This window comes from Phyllobates terribilis, unplaced genomic scaffold (genome assembly GCF_046119375.1).
Source record: "Phyllobates terribilis strain yellow unplaced genomic scaffold, ASM4611937v1 Scaffold_9__5_contigs__length_417890890, whole genome shotgun sequence".
NCBI classification, from domain to species: Eukaryota; Metazoa; Chordata; class Amphibia; order Anura; family Dendrobatidae; genus Phyllobates; species Phyllobates terribilis.
Window position 1 is genome coordinate 377,310,616 of NW_027362769.1, and position 26,173 is coordinate 377,336,788.

The 26,173-nt window shown below is 45.9% G+C and overlaps 1 protein-coding gene across 1 annotated transcript; it reads right to left on the reverse strand.

Annotated features, from left to right (window-relative positions):
• Positions 1–5,612: 5,612 nt before the first annotated feature.
• Positions 5,613–21,933, reverse strand: LOC141161199 (somatostatin receptor type 5-like). The gene is made up of 2 exons (XM_073645973.1): positions 21,785–21,933; positions 5,613–8,335 (listed from the first exon to the last, which is right to left on the reverse strand). The coding sequence occupies exon 2, from the start codon at positions 8,307–8,309 to the stop codon at positions 7,305–7,307; it is 1,005 nt and encodes a 334-aa protein (XP_073502074.1). The 5' UTR covers positions 8,310–8,335; positions 21,785–21,933; the 3' UTR covers positions 5,613–7,304.
• Positions 21,934–26,173: the final 4,240 nt, after the last annotated feature.

A 26,173-nucleotide genomic window follows, 5' to 3' on the forward strand; every position in this document is an offset into this window, starting at 1 on the left:
GTAGACAGACTTGAGGACAGAACTGTTAGACAGGCTGGCGGGGTGGACTGACAGACAGATTGGCAGGCAGGACTGACAGGCAGTGGGACCTGAGGGCTGGAGCAAGTATTTAGCACACGGAACAACAACCTTGCACAGGCATCTCCATTTTAGAGGAGGTGCCTTATATAGGGGAAGTCCTCCAGCCATTGGCCGGGGACTCTATAGGATGGCGCACGCGGCCCCTTTAAGAGGGGGGCCACGTCCACGCGCATCCTAAGCACAGTGCCCGGGAAGCTGCGCGCGGTGCGCGCCACAGCAGCGGGGACAGGAAGACCCCAGACCTGGGCCGCAGCGGTGAGGGGAACAGTGTCTCTGCCCGGCAGGAGGCAGAGACGCCGATGCTACAGAATGCTTTGCAGCACGTGTGATTTGTGGCGAATTGATTTGCTATATTTTGAAGAATACCGTATTTTTCGGACTATAAGATGCACCCCAAGTTTAGCGCAGAAAATAAGAAAAAAAAATGTCTTAACCTGTCATCAGGATCAGACATGTCAGGGGTCACAGTCCAAATGTAGCTTATCGGGGGGCAGCAACGGCAGAGCGGGATCACAGGAGGCAGGAGCAGGGTCACATTTACATCATTTGACAGCAGGAGTGGGGTGATGCTGCGGGTGGGTGGGCCATGGGCTGGGAGGAGGGAGTGTCCCAGCGGTGCGAGGCAAGAGCAGAGTCCCCGCTGCATACATTGATCTCTTGGCAATCTTCAGTAAAATGGTGTATGGGCAGATTGAGATTTCAGCTCATCATTGAGCCGAGATCTACATCTGCGGATGCTCTGACAACAGGCGCCATTTTCCTGAAGCCCACAGTGAGTTCAATGTGAGCAGCGGAGACTCCGCTCCTGCCTCGCACCGCCATGAAACCCCCTCCTCCCAGCACATGCCCCCCCCCCCGCAGCATCGCCCCTCTCCTGCTGCCAGCGTCCTGCAGCATCGACCCTGCTCCTGCCTCCGGCGACCCCGCTCCACCACCACCGCACCTACCCTAATCTCCCCGGTAAGCTACATCCGGACTATAAGAAGCACCCCCATTTTCCACTCAAATTTGGGAGAAGATACAGTGGGTACGGAAAGTATTCAGACCCCTTTAAATTTCTCACTCTTTGTTTCATTGCAGCCATTTGGAAAATTCTAAAAAGTTCATTGTTTTTTTCTCATTAAAGTACACTCTGCACCCCATCTTCACTGAAAAAAAACAGAAATGTAGAAATTTTTGCACATTTATTTAAAAAGAAAAACTGAAATATTACATGGTCATAAGTATTCAGACCCTTTGCTCAGTATTGAGTAGAAGCCCCCTTTTGAGCTAGTACAGCCATGAGTCTTCTTGGGAATCGTGCAACAAGTTTTTCACATCTCAATTTGGGGATCCTCTGCCATTCTTCCTTGCAGATCCAGTTCCGTTAGGTTGGATGTTGAACATTGGTGGACAGCCATTTTCCGGTCTCTCCAGAGATGCTCAATTGGGTTGAGGTCAGGGCTCTGGCTGGGCCAGTCAAGAATGGTCACAGAGTTGTTCTGAAGCCACTCCTATGTTATTTTAGCTGTGTGCTTAGGGTCATTGTCTTGTTGGAAGGTGAACCTTCGGCCAAGTCTGAGGTCCAGAGCACTCTGGAAGAGGTTTTCATCCAGGATATCTCTATACTTGGCCACATTCATGTTTCCTTCAATTGCAACCAGTCTTCCTGTCCCTGCAGCTGAAAAACACCTCCATAGCATGATGCTACCACCATCATGTTTCACTGTTGGGATTGTATTGAACAGGTGATGAGCAGTGTCTGGTTTTCTCCACACATACCACTTAGAATCATCACCAAAAAGTTCTATCTTTTACTCATCAGACCAGAGAATCTTATTTCTCATAGTCTGGGAGCCCTTTGTGTGTTTTTGAGCAAACTCTATGCGGGCTTTCATATGTCTTGCACTGAGGAGAGGCTTCCGTCGGGCCACTGTGCCATAAAGGCCCGACTGTTGGAGGGCTGCAGTGATCGTTGACTTTGTGGAACTTTCTCCTATCTCCCTACTGCATCTCTGGAGCTTAGTCACAGTGATCTTGGGGTTCTTCTTTACCTCTCTCACCAAGGCTCTTCTCCCACGATTGCTCAGTTTGGCTGGACGGCCAGGTCTAGGAAGACTTCTGGTGGTCCCAAACTTCTTCCATTTAAGGATTATGGAGGACACTGTGCTCTTAGGAACCTTGAGTAATGCAGAAAATATTTTGTAACCTTGGCCAGATCTGTGCCTTGCCACAATTCTGTCTCTGAGCTCCTTGGGCAGTTCCTTTGAGCTCATGATTCTCATTTGGTCTGACATGCACTGTGAGCTGTGAGGTCTTATATAGACAGGTGTGTGCCTTTCCAAATCAAGTCCTATCAGTTTAATTAAACACAGCTGGACTCCAATGAAGGAGTAGAACCATCTCAAGGAGGATCACAAGGAAATGGACAGCATGTGACTTAAATATGAGTGTCTGAGCAAAGGGTCTGAATACTTATGACCATGTGATATTTCAGTTTTTCTATTTTAATAAATTTGCAAAAATTTCTACATTTCTGTTTTTTTCAGTCAAGATGGGGTGCAGAGTGTACTTTAATGAGAAAAAAAAAGATTTTTTAGAATTTACCAAATGACTGCAATGAAACAAAGAGTGAAACATTTAAAGGAGTCTGAATACTTTCCGTACCCACAGTAAGTGCGTCTTATAGTCCGAAAGATACAGTAATTAGGTGAAACTGCCTAAATCGAATTTCAAAAGTTTCGCTCATCTGTAGTTCATCTCATCCCATCTTTAATTCTAGGGATTCTTTTCGTCATCAGGTCAGAATCATCTTCTTAGTCCATAAGGAAAAGTAAGTAAAGAACTAAGTGAAGAATTCCACATTAATGTCATTAATAATGAGACACAATTTCTTTGCTTCGTCAGAGCGAGAGAATCTTTCAATCTCCGCGGTAAATGTCACGTTGCTCTCATTAAATTATATCACCAGTCAGTGCTAATCAGGAGCAAAAGTAAATGCTGACACAATGGGGAGGCTGGAGGTGGACTGATAAATGCCTCTTAAGACCCACAATAATGACAGTCATCTGTTCATGGGGGTCAATGATGTACTTGCACCATAAATGATTGCCAGAGCTTATTAAGCCCTACATCCAAGAAGAAGTTGGAGGCGGTGTGGTAGATGGACAGTTCTTAAAGCTGTAGATAATTTTCAAAGTGTCTTCAATTCCATACTGTTCTAGGTACAATGAAGGACAATCAGAGTAAGAGCATATGAAAAATCATAATGGGGCCTTCTTATCTAGTGCTGGTTCCAAGCTTCATGTTACTGGTCTTGGTACGGAAAACCAAATAAACTGTATATATGCAAGCAAGGCCCTATAAATGTACAATTAACTCAAAAAACCCTAAAAATTCATTTTATTATTAGCATACTTTGCCCTAAATAACTCCCTGTCTAACCGTGGAGGTTGGCACCCTAAAACATTTGAAGAAACCCCCGCTCAACGAAGACTGTACCTCTATGACCCTATTAGAGCTACACTGGCCAACTGGCCTGCCATCCAATCCAACGTGTCTAACAAATTCACCCAGAAGATGAATAGTAGTGGACAGACAAAATGCCACCAAGGAAATATGTGGACTATAACCCAACCAAATTACAGTAGATGGCACTAGAATCTAAGCTATCCAGGTAAACTGATAACCCTGATGAACAACTGGATGACCAGATGTATATTTGTGGTATCTTCTATTTAAGTTGGGTCAGAGTCCACATATCTCCTTGGTGGCATTTTGTCAGTCCGCTACTATTCATCTTCTGGGTGAATTTGTTAGACATGTTGGATTACATAGCAGACCAGTTGGTCTTGGTATGGGAAGGTGAAGCACTTACTTGTTCTTCTTTTCATCCTTTGTAGAAAAGGACAGGCAATTTGACCCTTGGGATTTTTTACTATCTTCTTGTGTTTAGGTAGAGGTAATTCTTGGTTCGATTATAGAAACAGGTCAAGGGCCAATTTGAGGTTAGGGCTCCTTCTTTCTTCCCGGATCCATACCAGCCATAGGAAATTGATTTTTGTGTTCTACACTTGTATTTTCTACTTCTATTCGGTTAAGCAACCTCTTCAACCTCACCACCAGTCCTGTCCATGAACTGTGTCCACTTCAGGTGGGATTTAGAAAACACACTCCTTTTGGCCAAAGAGATACCAAAAGTTGTTGGGATTTCTTCAAAAAATTTAGGATAGTTCTGGCAAACTTGGGACTGTTGGAAACTATGTGTTTGCTGTGGTTACTTTGTCAAAGGAGAAAGTAAGTCCAGGTTCATCCACGTGAAAGGAGCAAAGGCCCATCCAGGGCTTGGGCTTTCTTCAAAAGCCAAAAACTGTCGAAGAGGTTCAAATCTTTGATTTGTACAATTAGATTTTTTCCCATCATAACCAGAAGAAGAAGAAGCTACAGAGACCATAATATTTTGAATTTAGATGTTGTTCACTATCCAATGGATTTTCGTGGGTTGTGGCAGCTACTAATGACTTCATTGAAGGCATCATTTCCATGGAGGTTGCCTAATTCTATATATACAGTACAGACCAAAAGTTTGGACACACCTTCTCATTTAAAGATATTTCTGTATTTTCATGACTATGAAAATTGTACATTCACACTGAAGGCATCAAAACTATGAATTAACACATGTGGAATTATATACTTAACAAAAAAGTGTGAGAAAGCTGAAAATATGTCTTATATTATAGGTTCTTCAAAGTAGCCACCTTTTGCTTTGATGACTGCTTTGCACACTCTTGGCATTCTCTTGATGTTTGTTCTTGTGTTTAGGTAGAGGTAATTCTTGGTTCGATTATAGAAACAGGTCAAGGGCCAATTTAAGGTTAGGGCTCCTTCTTTCTTCCCGGATCCATACCAGCCATAGGAAATTGATTTTTGTGTTCTACACTTGTATTTTCTACTTCTATTCGGTTAAGCAACCTCTTCAACCTCACCACCAGTCCTGTCCATGAACTGTGTCCACTTCAGGTGGGATTTAGAAAACACACTCCTTTTGGCCAAAGAGTCATGAAAATAAAGAAAAATCTTTAAATGAGAAGGTGTGTCCAAACTTTTGCTCTGTACTGTACATACCCCATCCCTTATTTGATGTGGTTGCTCAGTTTAAGAAGAGGAATCGACGTTCACCAATGGAAAAGGGACAAATGTCCAACCTAAGATCAAGGCCTTCTTCTCCACAGGCCCATAATTGTCGAAGAGCATGACTATGTGTTTCATCCACCCTACATGTCTTGTGGCATGTAATCGTTACAACCAGTTATGGAACCCACAGAACCTATAATTTTTGGGCTAAGTCCAAATCTATTCTGTACCTAGTTGGTTGCTCGACACCATTCATAAACAGTGTAATACCCCTTTAAGGTAAAACATAATTTCAGAACAATCAAAGACCAGACAAATGTTTGGAGATTTATAAAGTGGTTTTGTAAGGTTACAGAAACTGAAGGTTAATTTCCAAAAAATAATACCATAAAAACACCTTTATTAAGATTCCAGATGTAGGAGTCAGATTTGCATACGTGACCCCACAAGCTTGTATGTGACGAGTATAATTGCATGTACCATGTTAATATATTCCCATCATGTCAGTAAATGATAATATTATTTACAGTAAGCATTGTGCTTTCTAAACATAGACTAAAGAAATCTCCTGTAAGCATTTGGAAACCATCACCAAGCAGGCGAGCTGCCACATCTGGTGTCTTCTTAATGTCCTTCTAATCATGGCTTATTTTAATAGTTAAGATGGTTCAGCTCAATAACACAGAACCAGTAAGGAGCACATTTTGGCATATGGAAGTAGTGGTAAGGTTGTACTGGCGCTAGTCCCCCCACCAAATTAAAAAATTATCCCTTTGTTTTAGACCTCCTATGTGCCAATCAGAAGAAAGGTATTGCAGAAGCCATGTGAAAATTAGACTGTAGCATGTCAATCCACCTATAAGAAGTGTTCCCATTACATTGACACACCCCTGAGGAACTTCTAGCATGATTTGCATAAGGTTTCCGCTCTGGATCCATCTATAAGAAGTGTTCCCAGTGCATTGACACACCACCAAGGAACTTCCAGTCTGATTTGCATAACGCTTCTACTCTACATCCACCTATAAGAAGTTTTCCCAGTGCATTGACACGCCCCTGAAGAACTTCCAGCCTGATTTGCATAAGTCTTCTACTCTAGATCCACCTATAAGACATTTTCCCAGTGCATTGACATGCCCCCAAAGAACTTCCAGCCTGATTCTATAAGTCTTCTACTCTAAATCCACCTATAAGAAGTTTTCCCAGTGCATTGACACGCCCCCGAAGAACTTCCAGCCTGATTTGCATAAGTCTTCTACTCTAGATCCGCCTATAAGAAGTGTTCCCAGTGCATTGACACGCCCCCGAAGAACATCCAGCCTGATTTGCATAAGTCTTCTACTCTAGATCCACCTATCAGAAGTTTTCCCAGTGCATTGACATGCCCCCGAAGAACTTCCAGCCTGATTTGCATAAGGCTTCTACTCTAGATTTCTCATTACTGGCACATCAGATCTCTACAAAAAAAGGCATCGTTATATTGGGAGACGAGCACCTGTAAAATTGTGCTGACTGGTTCCCTTACGCTCATTTACATATTTGCCATTTATATATAGTTTATGTGTCAGTGTTTGCAGTTGTAGGAATATTAGGCTGTCAACCCATCCTTTCATAGTCATGAGGCATGTAAAAACATTAGCAGACCAGTCAACAACAGCTTGCTGATGGTTTCCCGTTGTTTCTAAACTGCTTAGTAATGTGAAATCAAGCTGAAAAGTGATAACGGCTTAAAAGGTAGCAAAAATATAATAAAAAATGTGTTAGATTTACTTTGGCTTCATAGGTAAATATAACTGTTTTTTTTTTTAAAAAAAAAACAATTTAAAAAAAAGGAAACTGTCAGTATGTATTCTACAATATTTCACCTGGGTGGTTCTCTACATGCATTCAACTTTTGCAATGGTTTCGATGCCAAGATCCTGTAATTGGGAGCCCCATTGGGGCGTGGTAAAACCCCTAAACCAAGTCAGATGGCTGTCTTTCGAAAAGATGAGCGAAGCAAAAAAGTGATTTATTCCATTTTCCTGATTGTTTTGTCTTAAAATTCCCCTTTGGATTCAAAAGAAATGGAGTTCTGTGGCCTAATAGTCAGGTCTAGGTGAAGAAGGCTAACACGCAGTAGACTTATCATCAGATCCATCATTGGAAGTTTTTGGAGGTTTGTCGCCTTCCGGATTTTTTTTGCAGCAAAATATTCTGTTATAGGAGTCCTTAAAGCTTCTAGATAGAAATCCATAGATGAAAGGATAGACACAACTTTTCAAATAAGGTATGATGCTGATGATGTAGTAGGTGCCTTCACTAAAATACAAATTGGAGGTGAATCCTAAGACAATTTCGAGAAGATGAGTTGGAAGCCAGAAGACTATAAATACAAGAGACAGGACCATGATCATCACCACGTCTTCCTTGACTTCGGTCACCATGGGATCACTGGACTGATCGAGTCTTCTGATCCGACATTGGGTAAGAATGAGACAAACACCGGTCAATATCAATGGAGCCAAAAATGCAATGGCGAACCGGTATGATACGAAGATGATGTTCCAGAAGGGTGCTGGCCAAGAAATAAGACAATTGGAGAAGTCGTCCACCTTGGCATAAAGAAAGAACGGAATCCCAAGCAGAAGACTTAGTATCCATATGCCAAGACTAGTCAGTGCAGCTCCCGTAAAGTTGAGCTTTTTGGAGAAAGCAGGGTAATACACCTGCAAGAAGACAGTGATGGACATGATGGCCAAAAAGTAGGAACTGGAAAAAGTCGCTAAAGATGCCAGAGTCCAGTAGAGTTTGCACATGAAGATTCCCAAGGAATGCATTATTTCAACAGCAAAAAACAGCAAGCATAACATGTGAAACAGGTCTCCAAGAGCCAAGTTGAAGACAAAGACGTTCATGGTCCTCCACATCTTCCTAGACGACAGAATAATAATGATCACCAAAACATTGCCGACAAGGCCCACCAAACACACCAGCAGAAAAGGGATGAAGGCGACAAGCCTGGCGATAGGAAAATACACGTCAAATGTTGAATTAAAGTCTTCAAATAAGAAGAAACTGAAGTTGTCAGAGCCGAAGCTTGCATTGAGGTAAGCCTCCATCTCTTCCTCCATTCTCTTTCGTAGATTTGGTTGATTTTCTAAAAACAAACAAACAAACTATCATTAATACTTCAAAGAGATCTCTCACAAGTATGTACTCTGTAGGGGAAATCAGAGACAAAATATCTTGAAACAAAATATTAATGACCACAGAAAGGGTTGTCAGAACTAAAAATTAACTTTTACTACAAACTCAAATAAGATCCTATACCAACTTCAGAAACAAAGACCATAAATTCACTCCCACTGGACACTACCAGTTATACCAAAGCTCCAGGGCAAAATTGTACCTATATCTCAGATTGTTGAAGGGAGCAAAAGAAAAGTTCTCACCACTACCCATGGTAATAATCAGTGTACGAGGGGTTAAAACCCACCCTGAGGAGTTGTAGGTAGGTATTGTACCTCTCCGTGATTCACTCTACGAAAAAGCCTGACCTTACTCATAGGTGGTATATTATAGTCCTACTGATGGGGGAGTGAGGCAGGGAGGTTGTCAACTAAGGCTGCAAATAGCATACAGAGACATTTCCGGTGCATATGACAATGTACCCATGGGCTCGTATTCTACTGATGATCTTTTGGCCTCTGTTTAGTTGGCCCCTATTCTAAAAAAAATAGCTTTTTGACCTGTGTCCCTTAGGCTCTTACTCTACCACTGAATTTTCGGCCTCCGCTCCAGAGGCTCTTATTCTACAGATGGTCTTTTGGCCTCTCTCCCATTGGCTCTTATTCTACCAATCATTTTTTGGCTTATGTCCCATAAACTCTTTTCTACCACTAGTTATTCAGCCTCAGTTACGTAGCCTCCTATTTTACTAATAGTTTTTTGGCCTACGTCTTATGGGCTCTTTTCTGCCACTGTTTTTTGGCCTCCATTGCAGAGGCTCCTCTTCTACAAATGGTCTTTTGGCCTAAGTCTCATTGGCTCTTATTCTACTGATGATCTATAGGTCTCTGTCTTATAGACTCCTATTCTACCGAACGTTTTTTGGCCTCCGTTCTATATGTTCGTTTTCTACCAATGGTCTTTTGGGCTTCGTCCCATAGGCTCTTACTCTACCAATGGTCTTTTGGGCTTTCCCTCCTTAAGTTCCTATTCTACCTATATTCCATAGGCTTCTATTCTACTGTTGATTTTTTTGGATTCTGTCCTAGCATCTTCTATGCTACTGATGTTTTTTTCGACCTCTGTTCTATCGGCTTCTTTTCTACTGATGGTCTTTTGGCCTCTCTTCCATTTGCTCCTTTCTACAAAAGGTCTTTTGGCCTCTGTCCCATAGACACTTAGACTACCGATGTTCTTTTGGGCCTTTGTTCCTTAAGTTCCTAGTCTACCTACATTTCATAGGCTTCTATTTTACAGATGATCTTCTGGCTTCTGTCCTCTCATCTCCTATTCTACTGATTTTTTCGACCTCTGTTCCATAGGCTCCTTTTCTACTGATGGTCTTTTGACCTTACTTAAATTTTCTTAAAAGGGGTTGTTTCATTGCGCCAACCACTGTCCCCATGGGCTGTTAGACTATAGGGTCTTCGTAGAGACAGAACGGAGACAGCCATTCAGTATATGTGCCTCAAATGTTCTACCAGATTTTCCCTGCAGAGGACACTTCAGTGGAAATATCTAATTGGATGTGGCTTCCCACAGAAAAAAAAAGTCCATGAAGTAGGTTTTGTGTCATAGAATAGGTTGCTCAATGAGACTACTAATTATGCCAGTGTCTTTTGATCAGAGCTGTTGCCTGAAGGCTCTTGGAAATAGGGAAGTGTGACACCCCAGGGGTCTGGTTGCCACAGTGATAGAGATGTTATGTCTGAGAGCAGGTGGGAGGTCCTTTGGTCAGGGATCCTGTGCATGCCACACCTCCTGCCCAGTCTTGGGAGGGGAAGAACTTCCCCTATATAAACCCGGGGCTGAAGCAGGGTTAGGAGTCAAGGAGAGTAGAGACAGAGAAGCAGCATAAGAAGAAACAGCAGAAGCTCAGTGGGAGCAATACTACTACAAGTCAGGGGCTGGCAGCTGCAGAGCTCGCCCTGACTGAGAAGATTTCTTACCGGACCCGGCGTCCGAGGCTGTGGGGACTAACTCTTACCCAGCAGCAGAAGCCGACCGGCAGGGGATTTTAGGTCCTCAGGCCCAGAAACCCGAAGGCACGGTCACACGCGTGGGACCAGCACCGCCATCGTGGAGCGGAAGCCATTAGAAGGCCCCGAGTCACCGGCCATACAGGTGAGCACCACACGGTACACTCAGGGACGTGGGCTACTTATATCCGCTTCTAGCAAGGTAGCCAGAAGAGTACAGTCAGTTTGGGAGGCCTACAACTCCGCCTGGCCAGGGGAGATCCCATCTGCTCAAGGACTGACCAGGCCCCGTTCACTAGCAAGTACTCCGGGAGGGTCTATCGTTGTTACCAGTAAAGACCCTGAATTACACCGCACCGTCTCTGAGTGGTTCCTGCTACCCCCATCATCCACATCTGCTGCCCTGAGGCCATACCCCTCCCGTTGGGGGTTATACCATCTACGCTGCACCATCCATCCACCGGCCTCAGCGGACTGTCCTGCAGCGGAAGCTCCATAGCTGCATTCAACGGGTGGCGTAGTCGTCCTGCATCTACCGCTGTTACATCGCCGCTCAGTTTGACTCCCTGGGCACGGACCGGGTCACCGCCACGAGACTACAACCCTCAAGAGATCCGGCTCCGGGTAAGCTCCCGCGTGCGCAACGCAGCGCGACACAGGCCCAGGGGCGCGTCAACTTTGGCGTAGTCGGCAGGATTTCGTGCCCGCAACCACCGGGTACTGCGTGCCTGAAAAAGAGACTTTTCAAACTTACCTGTGGTGAAGATTCCCGCCATCCGGCGCCATCTTCAGCCTTCTTCCCGCCATCGGTGAAGTTTCCCGCCATCCGGCGCCATCTTCTGCCTTCTTCCCGCCATCCGTGGAGTTTTCCTGCCATTGGACGCCATCTTGAGGACGCCGCGCGGGAAGAAGAGGGGCGTGGACTCCGAAAGCGCGCAAGAACTGAAGCCCCGCCTCACGTCCGGACGTTGCGTAAGGTCCTGGAAGGAGCCCAGCAGACGCCGACGTCACAGGAGCGCGACGGAAGGTCCTCAACCCTGACGATCCACTGCGGAGCCGCGGCCTACGGAAGAGGATCATCGCAAGGTAGGCCACGGTCCACTAGGGGGGAGGAAGATGTCGGATACGGAGGAGAGCTTCACTGCCTCAACCCCCGCCAGCGCTACCGCTGCTGCAGTTATGCCCTTCACCATGCCCTATATCCCGGGAGCAGCTTGGCTACCCCAGTACTCAGGGGAGTCACATACCCTGCATGACTTTAGAGAAAAGCTGGATAGCCTCTTCCAGGTGTACCCCCTCACAGAAGAGCAAAAAGTGAGCATCCTGGTGGCCCAACTAACCGGGGCAGCCAAAAGGGAAGTAAAATCCTGGCCACCTGGGAGGAAGACTGTCGCAGGGATACTAACCCGGCTGAAGGACACCTTTGATACCCGCACCTCAGCCGAGATTAAGCTTAGATTCTACGGGTGCAAGCAGCGAGCGCATGAGAGTATAAGGGACTATGCACTAAACCTACAAGAGGCCCTGAGGGCCATTAAGCAGACCGACCCTGATGGAGTGGGAAACGAGGACAGGCTGTTGACCGAACAGTTTATAGAGGGACTGTATTGTAATACCCACCGAACCCAGTTGCGGGCAATGGCCTTACAGGATCCCCATCTGGGCTTTGCACAGTTCAAGGACAGAGCCATCCGGGTGCTCCGAGAACCGGCACCGGGTGGCGTTGTGACCCACAGGCGCCCTGCTATCACTTACCACCAGGAGGCGGCGCCCTTGTCGGCAGGGCCTGTGGGAGCTGATGCGCAGGCTTTGGACAATGACCCGGCTCCAGACCTACACCATCAGGTCCAAGAGCTAGCTAAGAGCGTTGCTGCGCTAACCCGAACTGTGCAGTCTTTACAGGCTTCCACCCCAGGGAAGATCCAGCTGGCATCCGGACCGGAGGACATCCCGTGGCGTCGACCAAGGAGGACCCCACCGGCCAGAGGAAGACCCAGTGACCGATACAGCGAGGACGGACGACCCATCTGCCGCCGCTGCAATCAACCCGGACATATGGCAAGGTACTGTTCTTTAAACGGGCACAACCTGGGGTAGAGGGCCAACCCCCAGGAAAAAGATCACCAGGCCCATCGAACTGGCGCGACAGATATGTGGGAGGACGTCCAGTCTTGCCTGTGGTACTGGATGGCATTCCCATGAGTGCCCTACTGGACACCGGGTCACAGGTCACCACCATCCCGTACGTGCTCTTTAAGCAGTACTGGAATGACTCGGATATTACCCGCTACCCTGACGACGACTTGAGTATCATCGCCAGCAATGGCCAGCCCGTGCCACAGATCAGATTTAAAGAGGTGACCATCAAAATCGGTAGAGTCGAACTGGCAGCACAGGGACTGATCATTGTAGATATTGACAAACATGAGAGTCACCCAAAAATAACTCTAGGAACTAATGTAATTGAAAATTGTCTTGCAGAGGTGATTTTCCTTTTACAGCAGGTTGCCAAGAACGCCAGCTCCGGCGAGCAGCGGGTGCTCCAGAAAGAGATCCGGGCACTGATGCGACGGCAACAGGTGGAACTCTCCGGCGGTGAGATTGGTAGCGTAAGAATGTGTGACCCTTTTCCTATTGCCATGCCCCCAAAAAGTGAAATGATGATTTGGTGCCGGGCAGCTATTGGTCTGAGAGGTAGGGATTACCAGGCAATGGTAGAACCAGTTTACTCGGACAGTAGGCCCACCATTTTGACAGCACGGGGGGTGGTTGATGTACGCCATGGGAGGGTGCCCGTTCGCATAATAAATATCGGGGAGAGGGAAGTGTACCTGCCCCGGTATGCCACGCTAGCTAAATTATATACCATTAACCAAAATTCTATACAATCTGTGGAACCCTTGCCTCCATCTCACCCGGAGGAAGGTAACGGCTCTAAGAAAAACATGGAGGACTGGTGTCAGCAACTACATCTGGGTACCTACTCCACTCCCGCACACCAGAAACAAGGAGTCTATCGGGTGGTTCAGGAGTACGAGAGAGTGTTCAGTAAACACCCGTTAGACTTCGGGCGAGTCAAGGGGGTAGAACACCACATCCCCACGGGAGACCATCCTCCTATAAAAGAGAGGTATCGACCCGTACCCCCTGCCCACTACCAACACGCCAAGGGGATGCTTAGAGACATGAAGGAGGCTGGGGTGATCAGGGATAGCTGTAGCCCCTGGGCAGCTCCACTAGTCTTAGTCAGAAAAAAAGACAACACCATGAGGATGTGTGTAGATTACCGGAAAATCAACCGTATCACACACAAGGATGCGTACCCCTTGCCAAGGATAGAGGAGTCATTGGCTGCTTTAAGATCTGCTAACTTCTTCTCTACCTTGGATCTCACTAGCGGGTACTGGCAGGTTCCTGTAGCAGAGGCGGACCGGGAGAAGACTGCATTCACCACCCCGATGGGACTTAGCGAGTTCACCTGCATGCCGTTCGGACTCTGCAACGCACCAGGAACCTTCCAACGACTAATGGAGTGTTGTCTGGGCCACAGAAACTTCGAGACGGTCCTGTTGTACCTGGACGATGTCATCGTATATTCCAAGACGTATGAGGACCACCTGAAACACCTGGCGGAAGTGTTCGAGGCTCTGGCGAGTTACGGCCTAAAGGTGAAACCCTCCAAGTGTCACCTCCTGAAACCAAAGGTGCAGTACCTGGGACACGTGGTGAGCGCTGACGGAGTGGCTCCCGACCCTGATAAGATCACCGCAATTAAGGAATGGCCAAGCCCCTCCAGCGTAAAAGAAGTGCGGCAGTTCCTCGGGTTGGTAGGCTACTACCGAAGGTTTATTCCCGGTTTCACCAAAAAGGCAGCACCTATGCAGGACCTCCTGATAGGCCAGTCCCGGAAGGCCAAGAACCAGAAGCCGCCCTTCAAATGGGAGGAGCTGGAAGAAGAGTCCTTCCGCCAGCTGAAGATGGCCCTCACGGGGGACGAAATCCTGGCGTACCTGGATTATAGCCAGCCCTTTATCCTCTACACCGACGCCAGTAACATCGGGCTAGGAGCCGTACTGTCCCAGATCCAGCAGGGGAAGGAACGAGTAATTGCCTACGCCAGCCGAAAACTGCGACCCACCGAAAGGAACCCCGAGAATTACAGCTCATTTAAGCTAGAGTTCCTGTCCGTAGTATGGGCAGTCACCGAGCGCTTTAAGCATTACCTCACATCTTCCCGGTTCACCGTGTACACGGATAACAACCCGTTGACACACCTGGACACGGCAAGACTCGGTGCCCTGGAGCAAAGGTGGATGGCCCGTCTGTCCAACTACGAGTTCACAATCAAATACCGGGCCGGACGCTCCAATACCAACGCGGATGCCCTGTCCAGGATGCCCAACCTGCCGGACGAAGGAGAAGATCCGGAGGGACTGGAAGAAGTTGAACTCCCTGCGTTCCACCGTCATGGGACTATCCAGTATTCCCACCGGGTAAGGAGTAAGCAGGCTGTTACGTTGAACCCCTTACCTCACTACAACTGGGCGGAAACGCAAGACATCGACCCTGCCGTCCGACTGGTGAAGGAGATGCTGACTCGCCCGGAGGCTTGCCTTGAACCAGACGCTCCGGAGGAAGCCAAACAACTATGGGCAGAGAAGAGTCGACTGTTCCTTTACAAGGGGAAGTTGTGCCGTAGAATGGTTAACTCCCGGACGCATGAACTACTCTGGCAAGTAGTGGTGCCACGGAGGGACGCAGCCATGGTGATGGAGGCATACCACGACGGAGCTGGACACTTCGGGTGGAAGAAGCTGGAGTTCCTGCTGCGCGAGCGATTCCACTGGGTAGGCATGAGGGGAACCATTGAGAAGTGGTGCAGAGACTGTGGCCCGTGCAACCTGAGAAGGAAGGACCGCGCCAGCCAGAAGACTCCCCTGCAGTCCATCGTCACCCGGCAACCGTTGGAACTGGTAGCCTTGGATCATGTAAAACTGACCCCAAGCAGAAGTGGCTACGTCTACGCGTTAACCATCGTGGATCATTACTCCCGGTTTCTGGTTGTCGTCCCCGTCAAGGACTTAACGGCTCAAACAGCAGCTAGAGCCTTCCAGCAGCACTTTTGCCGTCCACACGGGTACCCGGACCAAGTGCTGACGGACCAGGGACCTGCCTTTGAAGCGGAGGTCTTCCAGGAATTCTGCAATCTGTATGGCTGCCGGAAGATAAGGACGACACCCTACCATCCGCAAACTAATGGACTTTGTGAGAAAATGGACCAGGTGGTAATGGATCTTCTAAAAACGTTGCCCCTGGAAGAACGCAATCTGTGGCCTGAGAAGTTGCCCGATCTGGTGGACCTATACAACCACATCCCGGTAGGTTCCACCAACTGTACCCCGGCTTACCTAATGAGGGCAAGACCTGGTAAGTTACCTGTTGACCTGGAAATGGGAGTCCTGACACCCGAGGACACTTCACCAGAAACAGACTGAGACACAGAGAGGCAGCAGCAGTACCGGAGAGTACAGGAGAGCGTGGAGCGAAGTCTCTGTCAGGCTAGGGAAAGACAAGAGAAAACTTACAACCAGTATGCTCCCGCTGTTCCCCTGGTACCCGGAGAGCAGGTCTTGAAGAGGAAGAGACGGCTCCACAAGTTGGACGACCAGTGGGAGAAGGACCCGTACACCGTACTGCCCTCAAGCCACGAGAACCCGAAGGTTTGTACCATCAGTAAAGACGGAGGGGAAACCACAGCCATTGTATCCCGGGACCACCTGAAGAAGTGTCCCGAACAACTGAGGAACCCTGAAGAGGAACAAGAAGACCATCGACCCGTAGAGGAAAGGGAAGATATGGTTAGTACTGTGCTCGGGGACTTCCCTCGGTCTTGGACTCAAGTCAATGGTGCAGTTGTGGTACCCGTACTCACCTTCCTCCAACCAGCATCCCAAGCACCTACGGAGCAACAGGTAGAGCTGGAAGAACAGCCGGTCCAGGAGGCAGAAGACTCCACACAAGCAGAACAGGAGGATCAACCCTCTGCTTATAGTGAGCCTGCCGTACCCCTAGTGAGACAAAGAGCCGGTAGACAGCTGCCCAGTTTACCCTTGACAGCTCCTACACCCTGTAGTTCAGGGCCAGACAGTCAGCTCCGTATTTCCACTAGGGCCACTAGAGGCCAGTTACCCGCACGCTGGAGGATTTGAAGTGTATAAATTGTTTTATTTATGTTTACCTGTGTATTGTTGCTTGTGTATAATTTTGTGTTTCCAGTTACTTTTAGGAATCCTTGGTGGATTACCGGGAATCCTTGTACATAGTTGGAGCGTAACCCAGGATGGACTAGAGACTGTTAAGGACTCGGGGTAGGACAGACCCCTACCTGGTTACTTCTCCCTGTTTTGGTGAAATGGACACCTTGCTTTTCTTCAAAGACTGCACCCGGTTACGGACATGCCGTAACCATCTTTAGATGTTTTTCTTATTGTATTATTATTGTTTTTATCTTGTTATGTTTTTCTAAAATATGTTTAGTCCCGGAGTACTAAATTTCACTAGGGGGGAATGTGACACCCCAGGGGTCTGGTTGCCACAGTGATAGAGATGTTATGTCTGAGAGCAGGTGGGAGGTCCTTTGGTCAGGGATCCTGTGCATGCCACACCTCCTGCCCAGTCTTGGGAGGGGAAGAACTTCCCCTATATAAACCCGGGGCTGAAGCACGGTTAGGAGTCAAGGAGAGTAGAGACAGAGAAGCAGCATAGGAAGAAACAGCAGAAGCTCAGTGGGAGCAATACTACTACAAGTCAGGGGCTGGCAGCTGCAGAGCTCGCCCTGACTGAGAAGATTTCTTACCGGACCCGGCGTCCGAGGCTGTGGGGACTAACTCTTACCCAGCAGCAGAAGCCGACCGGCAGGGGATTTCAGGTCCTCAGGCCCAGAAACCCGAAGGCACGGTCACACGCGTGGGACCAGCACCGCCATCGTGGAGCGGAAGCCATTAGAAGGCCCCGAGTCACCGGCCATACGGGTGAGCACCACACGGTACACTCAGGGACGTGGGCTACTTATATCCGCTTCTAGCAAGGTAGCCAGAAGAGTACAGTCAGTTTGGGAGGCCTACAACTCCGCCTGGCCAGGGGAGATCCCATCTGCTCAAGGACTGACCAGGCCCCGTTCACTAGCAAGTACTCCGGGAGGGTCTATCGTTGTTACCAGTAAAGACCCTGAATTACACCGCACCGTCTCTGAGTGGTTCCTGCTACCCCCATCATCCACATCTGCTGCCCTGAGGCCATACCCCTCCCGTTGGGGGTTATACCATCTACGCTGCACCATCCATCCACCGGCCTCAGCGGACTGTCCTGCAGCGGCAGCTCCATAGCTGCATTCAACGGGTGGCGTAGTCGTCCTGCATCTACCGCTGTTACATCGCCGCTCAGTTTGACTCCCTGGGCACGGACCGGGTCACCGCCACGAGACTGCAACCCTCAAGAGATCCGGCTCCGGGTAAGCTCCCGCGTGCGCAACGCAGCGCGACACAGGCCCAGGGGCGCGTCAGAAGTCCTCATGCACTCCCGAGAAGGTTGGCAAGTCTCCCGAGCACTGTAAGAACTTCCCGCAAGGTGGGATGAAGTTGAAAATTCCCACTCTCCTGGAAAATAATTTATAAAAGTTGGCTAACCCCTTAGAATAATCCCATAAAAATTGTAGGAGACTAATATTTAAGGTCTATGGTCTATTTAGGATGACCTCTTTGAAGGTCCTATATATGTCCTAAGGGTCTATCTTAGTTAGGCAAAGCATTGTGGTAGTAATAGCCATGGAGGTCAGACTCCAGGATGTGAAGTAAAGGTACAGATTGAGATAACCTTTTACCTTTTAGGTCTGACACACAAGGCACACAGGACCGAGGTGAAGCAACAGATCAGAACAATGGCATTCCTGATAACATCCCGGTACTATTGAGCGGTTTATGTTTCAGCTTGTTCTCCACTGTTTGATCAATAATAATGGAAAGAATACTACACACATCCATGAGGAACAGGTGACGAGGAAGGAACATTTAGAACCATCGGTACAAGTCAAGAAAACTAGGCGCATTCCGAGCTCCTCCGTCCATTGTTGAGGATTAGTAGGATTAAGGATTTTGCAGTAGAGAAGTAGAAAAAAAATACACAAAAAACTATTCTTTTTAATACAAATTTGGCAAAAAAATAAAATACCCCTATTCATTAAAATGAATGAAAAGTTACAAAGAGTCACAAAATTTTTTTAAAAACTTTTTAGTCTTCTTCGTATATCCCCCTCCTTCCCAGACAAAATATCTGCAGGCTACCAGACAATGCCAGAGGGATCCTACGAGCCGCGGCTTATACTGTTAGGGCCCCGTCACACTAAGCGATGCAGCAGCGATCCCGACAACGATACGACCTGTCAGGGATCGTTGCTGCATCGCTAATACATCGCTGGTGAGCTGTCAAACAGGCAGGCTCACCAGCGATCAGGGGAGCAGCGATATCGTGGAAAGAATCGTTCCACGATGTCCTGCTCCCGTTACCAGCCTGCTGCAAGCAGGAGCAGGCTGGTAACTATGGTAAACATCGGGTTACTAAGTGCGCGTGTGCCCCTAGTAACCCGCTGTTTACCATGGATACCACTCTGCTACGGTGCGCGGGAGCCTCCGCGCACCGTAGCAGAGTGGTATCCATGGTAAACAGCGGGTTACTAAGTGCGCGCGTGCCCCTAGTAACCCGATGTTTACCATAGTTACCAGCCAGATCGTTGGTCCCGCTGGTCACACACAGCGATGTGTGCTGGCCAGCGGGAGGCCAACGACCAAAAAATGGTCCAGGACACTTTGCAACGATCAGCGACCTCACAGCAGGGGCCTGATCGTTGCAAAGTGTCACACACAGCGACATCGCTGGTGAGGTCGCTGGTGAGTCACCAAAACCGTGACACAGCAGCGATATCGCTATGTGAGACGGGGGCTTTACTCTGAGCTCACATTTCATTATCTGAACTTAACTTTTTGCTGAGCGAGAGGAAAAAAATATCAAAAGAAGTCAAGATTGTTTTTTTTTTACACAAATATGTATCATGGAGCAGGACTCGACCGTTAGATCCAACGGCCCTGCCGGGAAGTACTAGTATAAAAATACTGGTAAGAGTTAAAGCTGATTTTAATATTTTTGAAATAATTATTTTTTAAGATTTTTTTTGGGGGAAAAATGCCATCACTTTCACTTAATCATAATTTTCAAACAGAAAAATGTTGCTGGGGTGAGAAGATATAGATGGAAAAATTGTGGATAAGATGTAACAGGGTCATCAGTGGGTGCAGGGGATACACCCGGAAACTGGAGCGGACGGGGGTCCAAAAGGTGCCGTTGGCCCATACAAGAGAAGATAAACACTATTAATGGTCCTGTTGGAGACTTACTTTGTATTGGGGACCACAAGCTTCACATTACTCCACTGGGGCCATAAAAAGTTTTATAAACTTTGACTCCAATTTTGAGATTCAAGTCTGAAAAGTTGATCCCTCAACTCCCAAGGGAGTAAGCTATGTTTACTTGTATGTGTATATATAGTATTTATGGAAGACCCCTATGTGGATGGGACAACCCCCTTTAATTATCATCATCCCCCTTGCTCCTGTGCACCTAGTCAATACATCATGTATTGGTATGGTCACCATGTAATACTGTATTCTTCCTCTAGAGAGCATCCTCCATTACTCTGATCACTGGATTTGCCAAAGCTGGATCATCAGATGTAAAGCGGTTGTCCACCTTTGGGGATATATATATATTTTTTTTTTACATAAATGCATGTATTTGGGGCTAAAAAATAATTTTGCAATTGGGTTTCAATATTAATTTAGCACCATTTTAAGTCTATAGCCTCCGCGCTGCACTGTTTATTGTTGGTTGCAGAATGAGTGAACTGAGAATCTGTCAGTGAGCTCGTTATGGCAAGAAAGTTTTAACTCTTTTATCTGTTTTTTTTTTTTTTCTGGGCTCATCTTATGACCACAGACCACGTCAAAGTTGAATATGAAAGGAAATAAAGAACCCATAAAAGTCAAAGGGTGCACAACCCAATTTCAAAAATGATTTTAGCCCCAAAATACAAGCATTTAAGAAAAAAAAAATTCCCCAAAGGTGGGCAACCCCAAACCCTGCCCAAGAACGGTAAATTTGTGGTAATATTATGGTCCCGGTTCAACTTTCAGGGACAACGTCACAAAATATGATTTGGCAAAATATAACATGGTTCTTGTGTCACTTTAAGATGCAACGTGCCCTATGTTCCCCAACTCCTTCACCACTAATGATAACTCTCTTCCAGCACTTTATATGGCAGTCGGAGGCACCCATTGTCTCAGACGCACGTACATCGGTAAAAGGTGCCACCTACATCTCAGCCTGAGACATTTGTAAAGACGAGAGACGAAACCTCCAAAAGAAATGTATGAAAGAAAAGTATCAGTAAATCAGATATCACTTATCAGGTGTCTTAATATGTGCAAGAAACTTCTCATACATCTTGAGACATTTGTAGCAATATATCACACCCCTGAGACATTTTCTCGCATGACTCCCATAACATCTCGGGAGAAACTTCTGCTTGTTCTTAAGTGTCTACCTGTATAGTCCTGCTACATCTTGAGACATTTGAAACAATATGTCGCACCGCTGAGACATTTCATTAAACACTTCTCAATAAGACCGAGAAGAACCTTATAAGGTGTCTCCATTGCCAAGTATTCCTCATACGTCTTCTTAGACATCCTTAGCAATGTGTCACACCGCTGAGACATTTTCGAAGACATTTTTTTAGAAATATTTCGCTCCAGTCCATGTTCTCTAGACACCCCCCTCATGAGCTGCCATACGTCTTGAGACATTTTTAGCAAATATGTCGCCCCATTGAGACATTTTCTTGGACGCCTCTCTAAATAATTTTTAGAGGAATCTTATTCCTGCTGTAAAATGTCTCTGTTTGCCATATACCCTTCAAACACCTTAAGACATTTTTTTGCATTATGAGACATTTTCTAAGACATTTTGGGAAATATTTCACTCCGCTGAGACGTTTTCTTGGACACCTTGGAAACCTATACCTGTCAGAAAGTGTCTCGCTTGCCATATATGCCTTCGTCCATCATGAGACATTTTTTTTTAGACATTTTATCACGTAGTCAAGAAATGGTATAAAGACATTGATTTACGACACACAAGATATTATAAAAATTCTCAAAAAAATTAAGAAGTGTGTCTTGAGACTTTTTTTTTTTGCCAAAAAAAATATTTGCAAAAAATCCATAAAATCCAGAAATGGAAGCTTATATGGATGGGCAGAGGTGGCCGGTGAGGACGGGGCGACTTACGTGACTCAGAGGGCGAGTGTCCAGGTATTGGGGGTCTGTAGTCCGGACTGGACGGCTTCTCGCTGTGGACTCTGCTGCTTATGTGCTCAGGGAATTTCTATGTCTCCATTCATATTTTGGAATGACTCCTTGTAACACACATCCCATCCCATAATGTGCGTGCCCCTCCTTAGCTAAAAGTGCTCAGGGGGCTGGGAGGGGTAGTCGGCCCCCCTTTCCCTCTACTAGCTTTTAACCCTCACAGTGCTACACACAGTTTGGCTGAACTATACCTTGAGATGTTGGGATCTTATCTTACATTCTTTTGCAAACATCATCTTTATTTTTTACACTTTATATGCCCCTCTAAAAAAAAAATATAGATTCAAAAAAGTTTTTTTAAAAAAAAAATTAGCGCATTTTTGTCTGAAAATCAAATGTATTTTCTAAAGCTAAACTTTTAAGGGCACCACGTTGGGAACCAGGTTTGCCCATCATCACCTTTACATCTTTTACTAAATTTGGCTTCATTTTTAATTTATTTAATGAAAAAAAGTCAATATTTAAAATATATATTTTTATAATTTGGTGTAAATGCCGCTGTTCTCCTGAATCCGGCGATGTTTTTCTTTTTTCCCTGCGCCTCTCCGTTCCTGAGATATGGCCTCCTTTCCCTGTATATAAATCTAGTCTTTATTTTTGGCAAGTGGGTGTGGCACTCAAGAGCCCACCCACAGAGAATAGCTGATAACCACTCCCACTTGGAAACAAAATTAGGTTTAGGAGACCATATCTTAGGAATGGAGAGGCGCAGGAACATAAGAAAAACATCGCCGGATTCAGGAGAACAGTGGGAAAACAAATCACATATTTTGGCAAGTGATAGGCTCTATTTAAATTTTGACAAATGGCGAGAAAAAGTTGCAATTTTGATGGAAATTTGGCACAAGTTTGGATTTTGGACTTTTTTTGGCTAAAGTTTTTTTGTCAAAAATGCCTAATAAATGTGACTATTGTAGGATATTTACTAAGACTGACGATACTCATTTGCGCCGCAGTATGATGCCCTAACATAATTTTGACGCACCTTTAGACGTCAGTGCATCAGGAATTGAAATTGAAGAACATTTACGCAACAATTTGGGCTAATTTCTAGAGCAAAATGTTATTGCAAATATGCCAATATATACACTAGTGCAAAGGCAATAATAAATCTCCCCCTTGGGTTATCAAAGAAGTCTTTTTTTTTTTTTTACTGAAAACTGACCACTAGGGGGAGCTCTCCCATATTGATCATTATACTGTATGAGATTAAATAAAAGTATTTTTTGTTTTATAAAAACACTAATAAAGAAATTCTTTTGGGGTGTATGGCTTATATATGGATATTATAGAAGAGGAAACACCAGTTTTGTTCTCTTCTGGTTCCTCCTAGGGAGACACCAGTATTATAATGCCACATGTTATGTAGGGGCCTGTTACAGATTTTGGATTAGGGTCCAGGAGGTTCAAAGTAGATCTCTCCCCCCCCATTAGAATGAAAAAAGGCAGCTCTTACTCTGCCATGTATGACGTGTTGGCACATTCATGGAAATGGACGCCATGTAATTCTGCACTTGGCCTCTAGAGGCCACTGCTGGAGAAATGAGCAGCTTTGAGCTGCTGGACCCTTGGCGATCAATGATCGATCGTGATTTTTCATTATTTAACTGTAAAGACAACCCCTTTAAATGCTTTAACCGTTTCTGGGAAAGTTGAATGACAACCATTACAGCTCTATAAAAAATGGGCAGAGTCCCAAAACCGAGTTGTGCCCTACTTTTCCAGATGTTGACCCCGTGACCAGTCACCTAGTGGCTAGGTAAAGAGATGCCATAACCATATGGTGCCTTCACGTTTTATGGCCATCCTTTATGTCCCTAAGACATCTAATGCTTTTTAGTATCTCCTGCTGATGTTTTTCCAACATGTCCCCTTTAAGAAATTCATGTATAAGATTTGTACACATTTCCAATTTGCTTTGTATAATTTCGGATTTGGCGGGTGAGGATTTACACCTGGCCCTCAGGAATGTTGCGTGCTTCACTAAAATAACAAATCTGAGGGAGGTAGACGTGAAAAGTCGCGGTCATTAAGGCTAAATCAGAGCTTTTATTAGGACAGAGCTGAACAGCGCCACCTGCAGGTCCCCATGTGATAATGCAGCCATTATGTTTCACTATTCAGAGTAATATATCAATACGCTTCATGCAGTAAAACTGTCTGAATTGCCCATAGCAACCAATCACAGCACAGCTTTCATTTTTTTAAAGCAGTTTATGATATGAAAGCTGAGCTCTGATTGGTTGCTATGGGCAACAATGAATGCAAGGCCTGGGAGGATGAGTTGTATAAAAAGGACTTAAAGGATTATTCCCATCTCCAAGATCCTATCCCAATATATAGGAGGTGTAATAATAATAATAATAATAAAAGTAATAATAATATTAGCAAATACCTCAAATTAGAAATTTAGTATAGTTCTCCTGATTCACTATGCCACTTACCCCATGTGCAGGGCATTGCAGTAGCTTAGGTATCCATGGTTTTGATCACTCATATAGTGACAGTTAATAATTGGTTGTTAGTGGTCGTAACCATGGATACCTAAGCTACTGCAATGCCCTGCACATGGGGTAAGTGGCATAGTGAATCAGGAGAACTATCCTACATTTCTAATTGCATCTTTTGGTCAAAGCTAATTGAAATATAAAATTTCTGAAGTTATAATACCACAGTTACAGCCACCATAGTGGGCGCACCTGCTAATATACAGCACAAACGCCAACTGCTCCAAATTTACCCGGACAAGTTGGTATATAAACCTTGTCAAAAAATGTGTATTCCGTGGCGTCATGGCTGGGGCAGGAATTAAACAGCCCTATAAATGTTGATAACTATGGCCGGACAAAAAAATGCCCAAAATTACCTGTGAGCTGCCCTTTACCCCCGACATCTGCTACCTTCCAATCATTGCAAACAGAATTGCCCTAAATACAAATTTTGCTAGAACAACCACCCTGGCAGTTTCGGGGTTGTTCCTATGTAATTTTTAGGGGGTGGTGCTTAAATATTCCAATTTAGGGCATTAAAATGTTAGTAAGTATGTACATAGGAGTGATTAAAATGTGTATTTTATGGGAAGTGATGGGCAAACCAGGTTCCCAATATGGTGCCTTAAATTGTTCACCAAATGTACACAATGGCATACCATACCTCCTATGGTTTACTACCCCACTCGTGGGGACTAGGGTTGGGCAGATCGATTAGCGGGATCCAGTCCATTGGACAGATCAGTAGTCTCTGGCCGCCGGATGGGGAGCTCGTGAATCTCTTAATTCCAGGATTCCCGGAGCCGGGTTAGCCGGGTTGGCGTGGTTCAGCATTGTGGCGTTGTGCCAGCTCAGCTAATCAAAAGATGCCCCGGAGATCCCGGAAGGAAAGATTTTCAGAGTTCCCGTCCACCTGGTCAATGGACTGGATCCACCCAACTCTAGTGCGGAGTCATTTACTCTCGGATTCTGGGTCTGAATTTAAGTAGCGCCTACTTTAAAGAGCGCCAGTCACCAGGTAAAAAGTGGGCAGTTTTTGCTCTTATTTTATTCCTGCTTCTCCCCTGACTATTCCATTTTTTTTTTTATTTAAATTCACCATACGGATCCACAGCTATGGGCCTTTTTATCTAGTGCCAATCTTTACCAAGGGGGCATTGATCAAAGCCTAAAGACACCCCCCCAGAGAATCCTGCTAGCACCACCCACTTGGTAAAGACCATAAAAGTTAGCACTAAATAAAAAGGCCCATATCTCTGGAACAGTAAGGAGGATTTAAAAAAAAAAGAAAGAAAAAAAAAGCAGAAAAGATAAAGGGTCATGTACTCCTGAAGAAAAAGGAACGAGAGGAAAACTACAGCTGCATAAGGGATTTGGCACATTGGCTGCATTATCTGTCTCCCACATTCTTCTACAAGGATGAGTTCCTGTTTGAGAAAAGTTCCCAGGATATTCATACTCCTCCGCTGGTCTCCTGAGCTCCATCTTCTCACCCACATTCAGCCTGTGCCAGGAATCATGGCTCTGAGGGCAAAGGGCCGGACCTTACATACACGATTCCCAGTATGGGATCCTCAAGACTTGTGCAAGCACCTTAAAGCAAGTGTGGGAATGTTGGAGGAGTCTGTGGTGGGACGGAGAGACTGTCGTGAAGAATTGGCTTGTTTCCCAGGCCTTGTGTTAAGTCATGTGTGATCACGTGCAGACATATGCCTTCTATCCTCCGCTCCTTCCATGTAAACTGGTGCAGTAGGGTCCGATGACTTTATAAACATAGGGATTTGTGGACGTAGAGAAGGAAAATTGAGTCTTGACATAG